This window comes from Ctenocephalides felis, unplaced genomic scaffold, assembly GCF_003426905.1.
Source record: "Ctenocephalides felis isolate EL2017-DRISC unplaced genomic scaffold, ASM342690v1 CF-g0.4_SCAFFOLD_01492, whole genome shotgun sequence".
NCBI classification, from domain to species: domain Eukaryota; kingdom Metazoa; phylum Arthropoda; class Insecta; order Siphonaptera; family Pulicidae; genus Ctenocephalides; species Ctenocephalides felis.
The window spans coordinates 300,244-319,585 of NW_020537646.1; the positions used below are offsets into that span (position 1 = coordinate 300,244).

The 19,342-nt window shown below is 29.9% G+C and overlaps 1 protein-coding gene across 1 annotated transcript in view; it reads right to left on the reverse strand.

Moving 5' to 3' along the window:
• The window catches only part of LOC113370146, a 29,224-nt gene that overhangs the window by 4,529 nt on the left and 5,353 nt on the right, over nt 1–19,342 (reverse strand). Inside the window, exons 2-4 of the mRNA XM_026610812.1 lie at nt 3,174–3,288; nt 1,467–1,718; nt 779–1,006 (exon numbers count right to left, since the gene is read on the reverse strand). Coding sequence (XP_026466597.1) covers nt 779–1,006; nt 1,467–1,718; nt 3,174–3,278 — 585 coding nt within the window. The 5' untranslated portion in view covers nt 3,279–3,288. The remainder of the gene's footprint in view (nt 1–778; nt 1,007–1,466; nt 1,719–3,173; nt 3,289–19,342) is intronic.

Genomic DNA, 19,342 nt, shown 5'->3' on the forward strand with positions numbered 1-19,342 from the left:
AGAATACCCCCTTAAGTTAATTGAAAGTTAAAGGAATGTTTATTGCTATAAGTTTATCGTATTTATTTATGTGCCCGATCAAAGGCACTAAAAAATTTTGCAAACTTCATAAAAAGTTTTATTCGCTCTGATTGAGCTGATAATCACAGTCTCTTTATTATGAAGTTAGGAATCTGCTATAGAACTTTTCTTAATTTAGTTCCATCACTTTCTGAATTATTCGACTTGGAAGTTTTTCAGTACTTGAAAATGATCAACAAAAATGATTGTTTTGACAATTACTCGGAATCTAGGGCATGATGAGTTAGATGTTCTGCCATTTAGATAATTAGATAAATTGTTATTCAGGCTAAAATAATGACAAAAACTTTTATTTCAATACTCTTTTCTGTAGGCGAGATATTCGCATAGAACTAGAAATATAGTCTGATCTAAATGCATTAAAGAAATTTGCAAATTTGTATTATGGACCTGTAAACACAGATTTCAAAACAAAAATTATCATTATCATTTTTTATAATATTGATATAAGTTTCTTATATTATGAAAATGATAATTATCATTATCATAATATAAGAAACCTAAAATGTTGCTGCTATCTGTTTGTTTCAATATCTCTTCACATTTGCGTTACGCTTGTCGATGGAAGTTAGGCGCAGTGTTTGGCTTTACTTTTTTTTATTGACTTTTTTATGTAGATTGATTTATTTAATTCAAATTGTTAATTTTCTTATTGTCAATAATACTTAAAATGTAATATGATATTATTAAAATATACCGAAATCCTGCCGGCTCCTGGATAATATGCCTGCGGGTAGTATTGAGGTCCAGGAATCGGTTGAGCTGAGTACGGACTTGCGAATGGAGCTGGAATAGGTCCTGACCACGGTTGTGGTGCATATAGAGGAGCGCCCCATGGGCTGTGATGATACAAAGGCAAAGGACTTGGATAATGTTGGGGCCTTTGCATATTGTTTTGCATCTGGGCTTGGAACAATGGACTTTGCTAAAAATTAAATATTTGCATTAGACTTTGATAGTCTTAGGGATCGTTCAAGTATTACGTAAGCAGATTTAGTACAATTATTTACCCCCTCCCCCCATCCCCCTTTGTCAGCAAAAGTAAGCAAAGCTGTCACCAAAACATCACCAAAAATAAGCAAATCAATACCCCCAGCCCCCCTATAGTGCTTACGTAATACTTGAACGGCCCCTTATTGGAAGAATTACGTAATCAAAATTTACGACAATATTATGCACAACATTACATTATTATTGCTATCCTTTATCTATTGTATTTAATTTTGCGCATGCATTCAAAATTTCAAAAAAAAATCAGCGAACGAAACCCTTTGAAATGGGATAACAAATTAAATATTTCTTAGGTTTCATTCAATTTTCTTTTCATTCTTATTTCAATACATGGCATTACAACCTTATAAAAACTTATTACAATTGTTTATTACCTGTTTGAAAGACATAATAGCCTGTTGCAATTTCTCTTGGTCTATGTTTGGTTGAATCGGTCTCGATTGTTCTTCTTGCTGTGAATCCATGCTCGGCGCCGATGAGCTATGCAATTTCAGTTGATTTGTTTGGAACATTGATAAATCCGGAGTTGATGATGGAATTGAAGCTGGAGCACATTTGGCGCAGGCTGCTTTCATTTCAGCTCGGACTTGCTTGATTACTTCAGGACCGAAACAGCTTTCATAAATCTGGAATCAAGGAATTCTAAACTAAGTCCAAAATTACAAATTAAACCAAAAAATGATGGTACATGATGACGGATGTGAATATCAATGATATAAAAAACCAAAACCAAATAATGGCGTATAATGTATAAGAGAAACTGATTTCAAACTGCAATAATATATTACAGCGTTACAGATTCCTGAGATATGGTTATAGTCACTAGACTATACTATACTACTAGATCATCTCACTGGCAAATTTGAAAAAACGGATTATTGATTATCAAACTCCTGAATGTGTGGACCGTGGAATGGATCATCCGGCAAATTTTGCTAAATGATTGTATTTAGAGAAAATTATGCGCAATTGCTCCCACCATTAAAAAAGTACAAGTAATAATAATATATATGAATAGGGATTACATATAGCATTTTTGTAACGAGCTTTTTTAAATTTTCGATTTTAAAGTAAAGTAAATTCTAATCTACTTTTCAAATTCTGAAGAAAATTCTACAAATGAGTAAGTATAAAAATCTATAAAAATGCATTAATTTGACAAGAAAGCTGGCATCAAAATCCTTAATGTTCATATTATTTTTAGAAACGTTTTTTCAAGAAAATTGACTTTAATCAGATAAATAAAATGAAAACGTATAAATACTATTTTATCCATGATTGTCGGAAAGGAATAGTCCACACAAAAATTATAAAGTTTTTTCACAAATGGTGGTCATCATAGGAATGTAAACAAAATTTATACTTATTGTTAAAATCTCTATAAAATATCTTATAATTTGATGTGCATATGTCTAATGTTCATTTTTGACCGCCAAATGGCATTTTTTTTACTTTTTTCATTAGATCTCCGAAACCTTCATCAAAATTGGATCAATTCTTTATCTTGTCAATACGAGTAAAATGCTTTTTGTATTATTCAAATCGAACACTCCGTTCTTCTAAAAACTGAGTTACCATTTTTGGCACTTTTTGCCTCGTATCTTTGGAACGGCTGGACCTGCCTTTGCCAAAAACTAATCAGCACGTCTCTTCATCAATACGAATCGAATATTTTTTGAATTATTCAAATCGGTTGATCGGTGTTCCCGAAATTGTTGACGAAAATTTGTATCCGCACACACACAAACACACACATACACACACACGCACATACATCCACTTTTTCTAAGGTATGCAAAAATATTCAGAAACCGTTGAAACGTAATGATATATAAACATGTTCATTTTCGATTTTTTTGCGATTACTATAACTTGCCCTACGGGAAGTTAACAAGTATGTTAACAACGATGAATAATTAAAAATGATTAAATATTATTATCTCGGAACACAGCTTTTCATACTATAATAATAGTTTGCCCAGTATCCCAAAATGGCCAAGTTGTTATATCTCTGTAATATTTTCATTGATTTTTTTTGAAACGTGATTAGTTTATATCACTAATTGTATATTCGATTATACCTTCATCATGGCATATTTCTTCAGAAATTTATCATCACCCCCGAGGCCTGCAACTATGCTTAAGACGCAGAACAGGGCTAGAAGCACTTTCCTTTTGTGGAGCATCTTGAAGGATCTGTGGACAAAGATAAAATCAAATTAATTGTTATAGTTACTAAGATGATCACGTTGATCTTTGCTATTCTAGTAAGTAAAATATAGATAAATTTCAGAATTATTTGAAACAATACTTAACTAATTGAAGAAATTAATCAAGAAACATAATTAAATACAAAGTGATTTTCCAAAACAAGTAGTCGTCAACCTTTTCGCGTTCTTTGTTGTGTTTTTATATTAGATATCAAACACCTATTTATATCAATTAAATAAGCCATTAAATTTTGCTAGCTCCATATTTAAATATTCTTAACGGTATAAAAATTAAAAAAAAATGAATGGGAACAATTTTTAATTAAATCCAAACAAGTTCTAAAAAAAATCATAATATTTTGTTTAGATCAAATTACCATAGCTTTGGATTAGACTGCTTCATAATGTGGGAATTGCTATAAAATGTAAATTAAGTTATTCCCATATTATTAATAGACAGTTATGTTCTATAAAATCTAGTTTTTCAATCTTAACATCTTAAGTGCTTCTATCAAAAACTATATGGTTATAATAGCGACCGATTATAAACTTGATTCAACGCGTGAGGCATCTTGCGTGCGGTACATCACAGAGATTTAATGAACGGAGATTTGCATAAAAAATATGATAAAATACGTATTTTAAATGGTATGACCATATATGATATGTATTTAATTATTTAAGTGCTATATAATTTGCTGTAATTAATTAAACACTGGCCTAAATGTTTGAGGTATTTTAATGTGAAGCTCAAGCTCAAGGAATTTAAACGAGCTTGGATGAAGTTTTGCAAAGCTTTAACCCTCCGTCGGTCGGCGTGGTCTGGCCAGACTTTTTTCGACTTCAATTAAAAAACAAAAATACTTCTAGTAATCCTATCGACTTGAAATTTCTTGACTTTTTCTAAAATTTCATTAGCTGTCGATCAATGAAAAAATCAGGACGAAAAAATGTACAGAAGGATAATTATAAGGATATTAACTTTTTTATACTTCGAACGGTCGGAAAGGTCTGTCTAGACCACCCATACATTTTGTATGAAATATACGCTTTTTGATATATGTAAACCAGTATTTTGTCTTTTTTCATGGTATTTTCTATTCAAACTGCGTTGTTTATATTCTTTGCTATATGTTCTACCATGAATGTTAGTATTTTCATGACGAGAGTTCCTTGAAAACCTACCAAACTTATTGGTAATCGCAAACACTGAAAACCGGATTAGTAATGCACACATTCATTTCAAAGGCGTCGAAAAAGAATATATATTGTTTTTCATTGATTTAAAACAGAAAAATTAACAAAAAAAGCAACGATTTTTTTATATTTCTTAATTTTTTTATATAATCGTTAATACATAAGACACCAAAAACTCATTTATCCCATATAAATGCATGTAAAATGAATGGTGGTCCAGCCAGACCTTTCCGACCGTTCGAAGGTGAAAAAATATCCGACCGACGGAGGGTTAAACGGTTTTTGCTAATATAGAACGATCAGTAATAAATGCTATTTTATTTTCTACCTATCGTTAAACTTAATTACTTCCAAATATTTTGTTACTGAAGTACAGTATATCTAATAACCATTTAAGGCCTGTGCTATTTCAGTGATTATACACTTATTCATTATTAAATGAAAAATTCAAAATATTGAATATTGTTAACAAAATTTATGACAGGCGCTTCTCCGTAATCTGGTGGTAAGAGCTTTGGACTTGCAATCAGAAGGTTCCAAATCCGATACCTATCACGGACTACCAAGATATCAGTGGTGATATCTATTTCCAATTTAAAATATAGATCAAAATATGATTCAGCTTTGCTACATCAAATTAAAACTATATTATCTGAATTAGAGAAAATCTAATAATAAATAAAGATCAAATATTGATGGACCAACTGTTTTATCACAAAAGCACAAAAACTGTTAAATTCTGTTTGCTGCTCAAAAATAAGTCAAAAATGGTATACGACTATGGAAAGAAAAACGAAGTTGATTAATTTATGGACCAAGCGTTAAGAGGTCTTCTAAAAAAGCAAAGTTTAGGAGGCTGCTCAAAAATAAGAAAAAAATAGTATACGACTATGGAAAGAAAAATTAAGTTGATAAATTAGAAAAAATAAAATCAAATATATTGAACATGGCACTTAGTTATTGGTGAATGTGCTTTAAAATAAATGTGCAAAAAAGATAAAGTTATGAAAAATAAAACATTTTTGATGCTTGATTCTCAAAGTTGTGCTACCCGTGAACCAACATGTTTCTTTTAAAAACGTAATAACAGAGTTTTTGAGCATTGTTTATTATACACATCGATTCAGCATCAATAATACAAGTGAAAAAACGTCTTTATATTGAGTTCACGATGTCCTTGCAAAAAATGGCTATAAGTTCATAAAGTGTTAATTATTAGAACAATAAATAACTCACATAGTTCATATTTGCATATAAAATTAGGAAAGATAGGCGAGCGACTCCACCTCCCCGCCTTGGCTAATAATGTTTCGTCTTGTGTAACTGTGTACACTAAATATATCAAAAACCGCTATTTCGACGGGTCATTGAATTTTACTGTACACAAAAACATTCCAATTAACGTTTTGCCTATTACAGGTAAATTACGACCAAACTTTTTATTTCTCATTGTACGAACTCACGAAAGAGGAAGTTATAGGCGTGCGGTTTAACGAGAAGGTGTGAAGCTATAAAGCAAACTCGAGAAAAATTGGACAAAATATTCTTATGTTCTGTTAATTAGTGACACGGATCACGGATATGTTGATGATTGTTTTTGCCTTTTTAAATTGGAATTAAATGGTAAATATTAATGGAAATATTTCAATATCTAAACGCTTTTTTGAAGTAGGATTTTTTTAGTTCTCCCAGAATTTCTGTTCTGATCCGATTCCGATTTTGATCTTTTGCATATTCGATGACCATTTGGCTCTTCTGTCCGTTTATTTGTATTACGATATACAATTGTTTTCATTTTTTATTACCTTCATACAAATGAAGACCAAATATACAAGCATAAAAGTCAAGAAATATTTTTTAGCAATTTGTTCAAGAAAAAGCATATAAAGGATTCAATTTTTCAATTATAATTAGATTAATACTAGTCAGTTTGTTCTAACTTCTTGAACGACACTTGTTAACTTCCCGTGGTAAGTTATTGGGGCCGAAAATAAAAATTGAAATTTTTTACATTTCTCGACGTTTTGAAGGTTTCTGAACATTTAAGCATACCTCAGAAAAAATGGATGTGTGTGTGTGTATGTATGTATGGATACAAATTTTCAGTCACGTTTTCGGGCGTACGGATCAACCGATTTGAATGGTTCAAAAAACTTTCGATTCTTATTGATAGGGAGATGTGCTGATTAGTTTTTGGCAAAGGCAGGTCGAGCAGTTACGGAGATAAAGAGCAAAGAGTGCAGAAAATAGAAATCGAGTTTTTGAGTGAACGGAGCATCCGATTTGTATGATCTAAAAAACATTCAATTAGTAAAGATTGGGAGAAGTGTTAATTAGTTTTTGGCAAAGGCAGGACCAGCCATTTCGAAAATACGGAGCTAAATGTGTAAAAAATGGCAATTTTTGAGTGAACTAAGCGTCCGATTGAAATGATTCAAAGAACTTTCTGCTTGTCTTAACAAAATAATTGATTTAGGAAAAAAAATTTTGTTTCAACTTTTTTTTTCCAAAAAAAATTTTTTTTGTATATAGAAAATAATTCAAATTTTATTTTTAATTCTGACTATAGTTCTTATATACTTTTAACAAATAATTTCAACTTTGCAATTCAGTTTATATAATTCTTATAAATATTAGACAATGTTACAATATTTATTTATAATATCTATTTGAATTTATTTGAAAACATTCAAAATTCCTTGAACATTTTGTTACGGTACGGGAAGTTGCAGCAATTCGCCTTAAGGCACGATGCCATACACCCCACTAGTTTAAACTCTATGTGATGAATTTATTATTGGAACTCTACAATTTGTGTCTATGACAATTGTCTCTTGGTATCTATATTTACAAGTGATAATCGCTGTAACTGCTGCTTGACATCAGGCCGGCATCGAACCTTTTATTCCATAGTTCTAACCGGGGAGCCCAACATATTTAATTAATTAAATCGTAACTAGAAGTAATTTTATCTCGTCTATTATTTGAAAATCTCGTTTTACATTGGCTTGTTCTTCCTCTTTCCTTCGTAATGGCCTCAGAGCGCTCCTTTCTGAAGTATTTACCCAAACAATGGAAGTCTGAGAATTTCTCACGTCTGTTTTGACACCGATGCCAACAATTACATCTCGGAGCATAATGAAATTCCTTTTTAATAATATGTCTTATTAGTAATTCACAAAAAAATCCGTATTACGATTCTAATGATCACACAAGAATGAACTGTCTGGCTTAATTATTTTTTTATTTATGTTATTTGCACTTTAACGCAATAACTATCATCACGATAGTTAATTCTATTATATAAATGGCGTGACTAACTTGGAATAATTTGCTATGAAATGATAATTGATTAATTAATATGTAAGTCTTAATGAATTAAATCGTAACTGAAGAAGTAATGAAACTTTAACAAAATCGAGTAAGACATAAAATTGTTTTATGATTGATGTGCTCGGATGATTAATGTTGAATAATTCCTGGATCGTAAATCAATTCATAAAACAAATGAGATTAGTTTGATTTTTTTACAAGGTACATGCTCCAGGATTTTGTTGTTTGCGGGCTAATATTTTTAAAACATACTGATTGAAATTTGATTCATTAATTTTGTACTAATTTCTATGAACTACTAGATTGACTGTTTTGCCGCAAAGAAAAAAATAGAAAAATATTTAATAGATTAATCTACCTACCAGATAAATCTACCAATTTTATTACCGATCTGAGTTTCAAACAGTCTAAAATAATTTAAAAATTTTTAATTGAATTTGTCTGTTAATATGATGATTTCACTCATAAAAATAGAACTATTCATATTAAGCAAATTTCATGGGAATTTACACAGTATGTGATTTAATGATTTTGAGATAAGTTTAGCAATAAATAACTCTATTTGACTAGTTATTATTGCTCTCATGTAAAGAGCATGTATAACTCTCATAAATCATAATTGTTTAAGATATTGAGATAAATGTCTCATCAATACTTAGAAAATATTGCTAGTTTAGCTCTATTACATCACTCTTGTAATTAACAGCACTATTAAAATAATTTCATATTAAATTACACAATATTGTCGTATACAATCATATACGCGCATTTTTGTTCAAAACAATATTTATTTAAAATATTTATTTGGTAATAAGCTAGCCGAAATAGAATCATAGTTGCCCTCAATTTTTATTGGATATTCAGTATTTACACAGAATTTTAATGAATTTCTTGGTGAGATACTAAAGTCAGTATTTCAAATGAATGCTGACTAACTTATATATATATATATATATATGGAGGCGTGCTCCATATTGTAGAAATACCGGAATTGTCCAAATTATAGTCATAATAAATTTCATAAAATATTATTTATATTTCGTTTATTTTATATATGATTAATATCCACGACACTATGTGTTGTCATACTGATCATTAATAAAACGTTATTGGTATTTTCTTATTTATAATAGAAAAGAAAGGTTTCAAGAATTATACATTTTTTTGGCAAAAACTACTAGAGAGAAACAAAAACCAAATACGATCTGACACTTGAATTTCCTTTTGTTTTTCTCAGTGCTGTCACTATATGGGCCAATCTGTCCAGTAACATGTGATGCGTGTTGACAAGCCGCGATGCGTGTTGGCAACCCGCTACATATATATATATATATATATATATATATATATATATATATATTTATATGCATATGCATATTTTTAAATAATTGTTCTCTACAAATTATACCGTTTCAAAAAGCCAGAGCCTGGCACACGTAGACGTGTCTCATCGTTTCGAAAACAATACTTGAAATTACTATATCGGTAAACATTAACAGTGCAGTGCCTTGGTGCTTATTAGATAACTACATCCAACTATGGGAAGATATCCCAAGGTATTTACGCATATAATGTCACTCTCAGTACCACATTACCTGTTCTTGAGATGATGGAAGATTAGAGCGAATTAAAGATGAGAAATGCACAAACTCGGCGAGAAAACGCGAAAGGTTGTCGCACGACCAATGCACTTGGTTTTATAAAACACTTATAAAACGTTATAAACCGAGGAGGAATGGACATATCAATGACCTGATACTAACACTATATTTCATATATAAATTATTAACCCGCTGAACCTTGCCTACTATTATCAACTTCAATAAAAAATTGCAAAACTCATATGCCATCCATGGAAACACATTATGCTTTTTTATTTGAGTATTTTAATTGTTTTTTTGTGCAATATAGTTGCAATAAAGTGTTTGGTTTCTTCACCACAGTTTCCCCACTACCCACTTCGGTCAGTTATATATTGCGGTGGTCCTTAATCTGGATATTTTGGAATTTTTTTGCTCCCAGAGATTCAAATGCTTCCCATCCAACATGGGTAAAATTGTAGATTTTTTTTCTTCCTTTTTATAACTTAGTGACCAGTCAATCAAAATTTTGAGAATAACATTGTATATGCTTATTTTGACCATAAATAAAAAATTCACAACAAAAATTTGATATATTTTATAAAATAAGTATTTACTTAGGAAGAACTAGCTTTGGAAAGGAAAGGAAACTTTGGTTGGTGTGCGGAATATCTTACAGTTAATACTAAGAGATAAAACTTACAGAGATTTTTTTCCTGCAAGCAAGGAAATTCGAAAACAATTATAAATAACAATATTAAGGACCGCCCTAATTATATATCATTTTCAAGAAAATTGATTTTATAATTTCAAAAAAATTACTATTAAACAAAAAATCTAATATCAATCTCATCAGAAATACTAAAGATTATCTCATCAAAGAACCTTCTAATATCACTAGGTTGAGAAATTACATCACAACAGTCATTAAAACAAATAGTTCTCATTGCTGTTCAAATATATAAAAAGTGCAATGGAATTTTTATATAAACAGATGAATACCTAGATAAATAACACGAAATAACACCGTTCAAACAACACCTTCAACATACTTTTGCTTTTAAAATATCCATATATAACTTTCAACGAATTTCCCAATTTATTTTTTTGTTCCATGAACTTTAAAATTTATTATTATAAATTACTATTAAATTTCATTTGCGCCCAATTTTACATATTGGTTTCTTATTGAACTAAAATTTATTCCATTAAACTAAATTTGTTAATTAATAAATTAACTTTTAGTGAACCATTGATTTGTCTCGTCACTTTCATATTTTTTATCACAACTAATGAGAATAAATGATTAAGCAGAATATATTGTTAATTGTATAATATTGATTGGCATATAAATTATCTTACTACGATATTATTTCATTGATCACTATTACATTATTAAATGAAGTGTAACAATGATCCTATTATTAGACAAATTGCCTTCATTAATATTCCCATCGCGTTCTATAAAGATTCTGTCACATAGTTTACAATCGATTTGTTTTCATTAATATCTTAAATGACTTTGCTGATTATAATTAATCAAAGCTAATGCCAATTAAGATTTCAAATCTATTATCGTGGTTAATGGTGAGCAAAATCACATTCCAGAGTACATCTTGCAAATGGGATAATGGATTATTTGATGATCATATCAGTATTGATGAGAATAATATTAAAACAATAGCAGTATGAATTGCTAATATAAAGATAAATCAGAATTATTAATTTAAATGTAGAAATTCAATATTTAAAAAAAATGAGCAGTGATAATTTGAGCGTCACCACATTTTTGACCACGCTTGTTAATAATATACTACTAGATTTCTGAAATTCAAGTTTAATTTCTTTTACTATTTTTTCAGGTATTTATCTGTTTATATAATTCCATATAACTCAATATAATTATTATGGTGAAGCATAAAGTGATGTCGTTTTATATGAATTTTGCACGTTGGTATTGAAAAAGTTACACCATATAAGGTACAGCTAATTAATTAATATACCAAATACCGAGCTTATTTGTGCAAGTTCATTAGTGCAAAGCATTAAGTCTTCATAAATATATTTAAACAATTTTCAGAAACTTTTATCCTTCATTTCCAACTCCCTTTCTACGAATAGGCAATCCTGCTAATTAACTCTGTATAATAATTGAAATGGTACAGGTTTGCAGATGCGACAAGTTATGTTGTAAATCGCGATACGATCATCTAATCCACCTTTAGTAATTGACATCGGTATCATTGACACTATCATTTCCTCTGGAGAAAATTCCATAGTTAAATATTTATATATAATCAACCTAGACTAATTAACAATCTTATGGCAAGTACCTACTACAAAACTAGTTGATGATCTTCTGCTGGGGATACGAGATAATTAAAATCTCATAAGAAATAGAAGATGAGTTTAAATATTGGTGTGTGGAAATATATATAGATATATAATTCTCTAGGATGGTTATTGCAAATCAATTAAGTGTAACATTGTTAGATTCGAAAATACCCTTTAAAGTTTTTAAAGCAATGTGCATTTGATAAAATTCATTTATATTTGACTCTGAATTTGTTCCTGAACATTTAGCCATACCTTAGGAAAAATGGATGTGTGTGCAGGTGTGTGCGTGTGTGTATGTATGTGCGGATACAATTTTTTGTTGGCGGTTTCGAAAACACGGATCAACCAATTTGAATGATTCAAAAAACATTCGATTCTTATTGATAAGGAGACATGCTGATTCCTATCGATAAGGAGACATGCTGATTCCTATTGATAAGGAGACATGCTGATTAGTTTTTGAGACAATTCTGGAACGTCCGATTTTAATGGTTCAAAAAACTTTTTAAAGCAATGTGTGAAATTCATTTATATTTGACTCTCAATTTGTTTCTGAACATTTTGCAATACCTTAGGAAAAATGGATGTGTGTGTGTGCGTGTGTGTATGTATGTGCGGATACAATTTTTTGTCGACGGTTTCAAAAACACGTTTTTTTGTATGGGAAGTTCCAGCAATTTGCCTTAAGGCACGATGCCATGCACCACAAGTTTCATTTTAACATTGCATCTTCTTAGCTTCTGATAATTATCTTGCGATTCAAAATGTAAATCGTCGTTTAGATAAGGTTTATTAGGCAATGTACCGTTTTGAACCGTTATCAAGAGAAAACGACAAAAGCCTCGCGCCATACATATTAAGTAGCCACGAAGATTTACGCTACATGACATCGAACTAATTTATGTGACTCGAATACCGTGATTGACAGAAAGTAGATCACCTGTTCAATTTCATGTGTCATTGCCAATGGCATTTTTCAATAAGTGGCTATAAAGCTGAAGATGCTTACCCAGTGGAAAATTAATATAATCAATGGATTATATTAGTAGTCGATGGTAATGGAGGATCATGCCGTAAAATTTTGCGGTATAAAGTAGATTTTGGTAATAAAATTGTACATTATGAACGTAGTTATAGAATTTATTAAAACTCTCCTTCTATAATTCAGGTTGTCGGTTTATAATTTAACTCTTGTAGCTGTGGACTGTATTAAACACTGATTTGTTTGTGTATTATGTATTTGTTGCAGTTCTAATTACAATCACTGATTTGTTACTAACTTATAATGAAAAAGGATATATTTATTGGTTGGTTATTCACATGTTGTTAGGCGGACTTTACTTTTAGAAGTGAAACCACTAGTTCCATTAAAACACTCCGCTACTCTCTCTACCAGGGGTAGCAACCATTCCGTGTAAGGCTTAATGCCCTGAAGTTTGTCACCTTCATGGCCAATATAATAAAACGAAAAGGCGTCCGAACAATAATATCAAATTAAATTTTGATAATGATATAATATCAAATTAGAATTAGAGTCCATAACTTATTGTGAATATGCCTAAGTAGAATCTATCGATTACAAATCCATCTTCCAAATAAACTATGTCTCCCCCCAACAGTGGCGGAGGTCTGCGCGAAACATTTCACGGAGGTCTCTAAATACCATCTCCACCACATATTTTTTATCTGTAAAAACAGTGAAAATTCTCGTAAAGAGTACAATGTGCTGTAAATTAGATGGTGCGGTGTTCCAGTATACATAATATAATATAAACAGCGCATATTGCGTGTCAAGAGGCCGAGTTTAAGAATTCCTCTGCAACTGATGCATTTTCTATTGGATGAACTTGAACTGTACCGGTATTACGACCACGAGTCGGTTGTCGCATGTCATCTCTATTCAAAGAAGCTTAATATGGTTATTTTATGGTATCATGGTTACGGTTATCTTGTGCAACACCTTCCACTTCGCCTCATTTTATGAATGAAGTTATGGAATATCGAACAGAACAATGTTTTTGTCTTTGGAGGTTCCTGGTGTTGGAATTTCACACTTAGTAATAAATCGTTGTCTGTAGTAATGGAAATTCAACTACTTGTTGAGGAAATCATACTATACCATGATAGAGTATGATTGAGGAAATCATACTATACCATGATATAATTAAAGCTTATTTTATTAATGCTAAAAGTGGGTTGCAAAATAAAGATCCGGAATTTTTAAAAGTTCTTGCAGCATATTTTGAAGTGCTATACTTTTAAAACCAAATCAAAACTAAATTTTCTGAAAAGCATATAATAATATTTACAAAGTAAAAAAATGAAAATTTTGTTTATTTGCGCAGAACTATGGTTTTCATGTAAATAACGTGTGAGCGCCAAACAAATATCCTGCAAAAAATTATTCCTCAACCGGACATGCGCGCTATAAAATTAAATTTTGCGCAAAGTATAACTAATTGCAGTGTATTTAATTCATATTCATTTAATTCATTCAAAATTCGTCATTGAAAAGATTTTATTAATAAAAAAATCATTAATTAGTTTGTATCTACATCGAACAGACAGATTGATTATACGTTGTGGTAGGAACGGGTTTAGTCAGTAAATGTAGTATGTCAGCAGGTCAAATTGGTCTTACATGTTACATGGCGGCATCAGAATAAAGATGTTCAGAACAGAAAAATAAATAAGATTTTGATGGTATGGTATATGAGTCGAATGTAGAATAATGTATTAAAGATATGTATTTGTTATGCGGGATGATTGACGTGCAATCCATTATTATGTTTGAATCATATTCCATGCGAGACTTGATCCAATGGGTTTTTAAATACATATATGAAGTAATAAAATTTGCAAAATATATTTTTGCAAAAGATAAATAGCTGGAGCTATGAAAACCATTAAATGCAAAACTACATACGAAGCGCAATAAAATATACAAACGGCTCTGAAGAGTATTTTAGTAGCAAGTTTGACAAGAAAGTTAGAAGATCAACTACTTTTTTGGGTTTATACTGAAATTACCATATAAAAACACTTAATGTTTCAATTTCATATTTCTTTTTGAATAAAGTTATTGCAAGTGAAATGAAAATACAGAATCAAAATATTTCAAGAAAACTGAAGATATGTTGTATCTGAAAAACATAAATCATGAATTTGGAATCTGGATTTGAATTAGAACTCACCCATCAAAAGTTTGCAAATATAGAGATTTTGAACATATGTAAAAAATGTAGAAAAAATTTGTTCTTGAATAAATATTTAATGACAACGTGTGCTTAAAAAATGAACGGTTTTTCTAAATCTGAACAAGAATTTCAATAAATAAGATCTGACTTAAAATAAGCTTTAATTATATCATGGTATAGTATGATTTCCTACTCTCTGCACATTTTTCTCTTAAAATGTGTTACTTATTACTTTTTGGCTAGAACTGCATGTTTATCTATTTTCTTTATTTTTCTCTACATTTTAGCGAATATGTAATTGTGATACAAACTTTTGTTTGAAGTTTGGTGTCAAGTCCACTATCACTCAATGCATTTTGAATATTGTGATTTTTAATCACATCAACATAGTAATCAAAATCATTAGTGACTCATCTATTCAATTTATTCACTCGATCTACTTCCTCACTTCCTCACATACGCCTATATTTCAGATGTTCCCGTATGTAAATTATTTCATAATAACCTAGATGACTCGTTCAAAAATTAATAAACAAAAAACGCATGCCAGAACAAACCAGTAATCTTGATCCATAAAAACAATACATAATGTTACCACTTCGTGTATCAAATGAATGAATCTCAAATTATCTATAATGTACTTTTTTCTGAATTAATTTGCGTTTTACTAGTGTGAAATAATATGGCATATAATCAAGCACGGCATTTGATTGAAGCTCAGCATGCCGGCAAATAAAAAGCTCTTTTGAAAAATCGACTTTATACCCACTAGATACACCGTATTATTGAAACTGGTTTTTTATATACGGAGCACTTATGTTTTGTTTTATTTGCTCTATATTTGTTTTATTTGATGAAATCTGGACTTAATTATCTAGTATCTAGTTTCAAGACTGATGTCTTACTTTTAAAAGTATCTATCATCATTATTTTTAAATTGTCATTCGCCAATATTGAGCTACTACAATATTACGAAGTTTCTGTTAATGACTTTTTCACAAGAAAATATTTACCTAATCACAAAAACAGTTAAGTATCTTCTGCTACTAAATAATGATTGAAAACCTATTTATACATGCATTATTATTGTTGAGAGCACGTACTTAGTTGATATGCCGTTATTTCAATTAAAATGCAATAAAGTTTTCGAAATTAAATATAATGATTTATGGATGTGTCTGAAGTTCATAGGAGTTAATGTTTACACTGACTCGGAAATTAGAAACATTTTTTTAAAGTGAATCTTACATATTGCAACAGTAAAAATCATAATATACAGATATATAATATATAATAATAATGTAATTTGTTTATATTCTGAATTATTAATTAAATTTACTCGTTTTTCCGTACTCAAATATTGTCAGTTTATCTTATAGGAATCTTTATGTATTCCTGATTGCTAAATAAAGCAGTGTTTAAAAAAACTGAAAGTCTGTAATAGTAAATCATCAATATACTAATTTAAAATGATTAAATAAGTATAATTTTTTAACTTTTATAACCATACTTTTTGTATGGTTTTATTTTCGGCTTGTCACTTTTAGCGTTAAGCTCTACATTTTATCAGATTTCAAAAAACAGGTTTATGAGTGTTTTACCCTTTTGTAGTTTACAACAATTAATTTTTTATTTTGTAGTTTATAAAATTTATAAAATTATAACATTAGATCTCGCAGTAATTGTAGTATTACTTTGACTTTTCTTTTCAAAATTATCAAAGCTCCAATTTCAATAAATTTTTGTTATAGCTGTTGCATATGATTTTCATCACTTTATTTTTTATTACAATTACTGGTGGTGGGGATCACTTTCATTAATTAGATATTAAGTGGACTGTAAATTCATAAATATCCCGACATCATAAGAAAAGTGAATATAACAACAATTTAGTTGAATTGATCTTTACTCTACAACCTTCTCTACATATATTGATATTTACTCTACAACCTTCTACTCTCTTTACTTTTGCTGGTCTTTATATTATTATAAAATACAAGTCCCTATCCCGACGAATCCTGGGTTAAATGGAAAAAGACCTGGCCAAATTCTGACCAACTAGAATTCAATTCCATATAGCTTTTCATTCATTTAAAGTATTGAGGAGCAGTACAACTCAATACATCAAGTGTTTTGTGGTTCAAGTATGTCTATTATATAAATAATATTTAATTACCATATCAATTTCATAAAGATAATGCCTAGATCGGTGTACTAAGGTAGATCAGTTCAGGCCGCGTCGTGACCAGATTGATCAGCCTCTTTGGCGGTCTTCCCCAATTATGGCTTCGGCTTATATGAGTAAACTTTTTAAATGTTAATTGCGAACTTCTAGTGAGAACTTTATTATTCGATTATAAGTAATACTCCTTTATCTGACATTATATTATATCTTACATTTGTCGATCTATATGATTTTTTCACTTTTGAGCCTTGTACAAAATTCTATTCAATTTTCTTCATAATTAATTTGAAAATATTAGCACTTGTTTGTTAATTAATTTTCCAAAAAAACGGAACAATCCGGTGCAAAAGATGTAAACCCGGGACAAATATTGCTTTTAAAAATACCTGGGACACAAGGTGGAAATCAGAGACTGTCCCGATCAAACCGGGACGTATCGCCACCTTATATATACCTAAAAATATACTGGACAAACTATTATGTATTATACTAACTTAGTAGTTGAGTATAGTAGTTAAGAGTTGCAGCATTACATTATTAAAACACGATTAACGTTTTTTGTTTTTTTTGTACCAAGAACACTTTTTTCCAATTTGAGAAAAATAGGATTTGTGATCATCGATGATCTCACTCCTAGGTTTAAACTTTCACCTTTAAACAAAGTCTTCTAAATTATCCTAGACAGCTGAAGCTCTTAAGTCATCTCGCAATTTAATATGATATACGATCATAATGATTTCTGATAAACGACCACATTTCAAGTTTTCCGACGACCGCTATTCGTCCGGCAGCATTTTGTTTGGACGACGCATCAAACATTTGCTTTCATACTTATTATAAAGCTTCGGGGACTCTATGCTATTATTATGCAAGATGATGTATGTTATGCACATTATAGATATTTTGGTTTTGACATTATGGTTAGATATATTATCTAAACAGTTTCGGTTTTTGTTATCCCGTAGCTATATTATTTAAAGGTTTTTAAGATATCGCACAGACGGTTTATTTACATTGGTACTATTACGCTTGTCTGACAATAAAGTTATTAAGAAAATTTGTTGAATTATTCATATGCAAAATATATACATAAAATTTTATGATCAATTATTGTTAGCGGTAAAATCATAGAGTATGCTAAGTTTGCATATAACTCTGAAGAAGCATTGGAATTTAATCTTATTACAAAATCGTGACTTTCATATATGCATTAGCAAAACGATATATCCCTTCTATAAATGTTAAGGTAAACAATCAGACTTATTATGTTTTACCTTTATTACTTTTTCATATATTTTATGAAAATGAATGGATATGAAGAGCTGTGTCGAATATCAGTTTTCTTGCCTTTTATTGCGATTGAGCGATTATTATAAAATAAAAATTATAATATTTTAATTTTTTTATAAAGATAAATTAATTGGAAATATTATTTCCGTGTTATATTATCCTATTTACCATTCCTAAAATCTTTTACCAGAATACCTGTGCGTGCAGCATCGCGGTCAAAATATCTTGGGAAAACGGTCAGCTTTTTCTTCTAAACACGCATATACCCACATTTCTGAGTGACCTATGCTGAATAGTTTCAAGAAACGGTTTCATAAAAGTGTACTTCAGATACTTATTGCGGATATTAAATGAGGAACAACATCGTTCTAGAATCTGGATCGAAAAATCTGCTCTCATTTAGGAAATATTAGTCATAATGATTGGGATGTAAAGTAGAACGCACGTAATTATTATAATTATGCTTATTAACACGTTATTAGTTGCAAAGTTAAATATAATTATTTTAATTAATAGCCAACATTCACGATTTATAAAATCCTATGCATACTCATTTCGCTTTCATTAAAGTTTTATCAATAATCATGATACGATATCAATAGTACAATATTTAAGAGTCATTTTTCACTAACTAATATAGTGTCACTCTTATAACAAAGTCATAAACTGTTTTTGGGTTAATAAAATTCGTGTCACCATCAAATTTAATTTTTTTTAGATTTTTATTACATAATTTTAAAATTAGCAAAATCGGTCAGAATGTGGAAATGAATTATATTCAGAATTGAAATTATAAACCGAAATTTTGAGCAATACATAAAACACTCCGAATATTAAGCCAAAAGTCTGTGATTTTATAAATTCGATAAATCATTTTAATAATATTTTGTTTTTAAAATTTTTTAAAATTTGCAAATATAG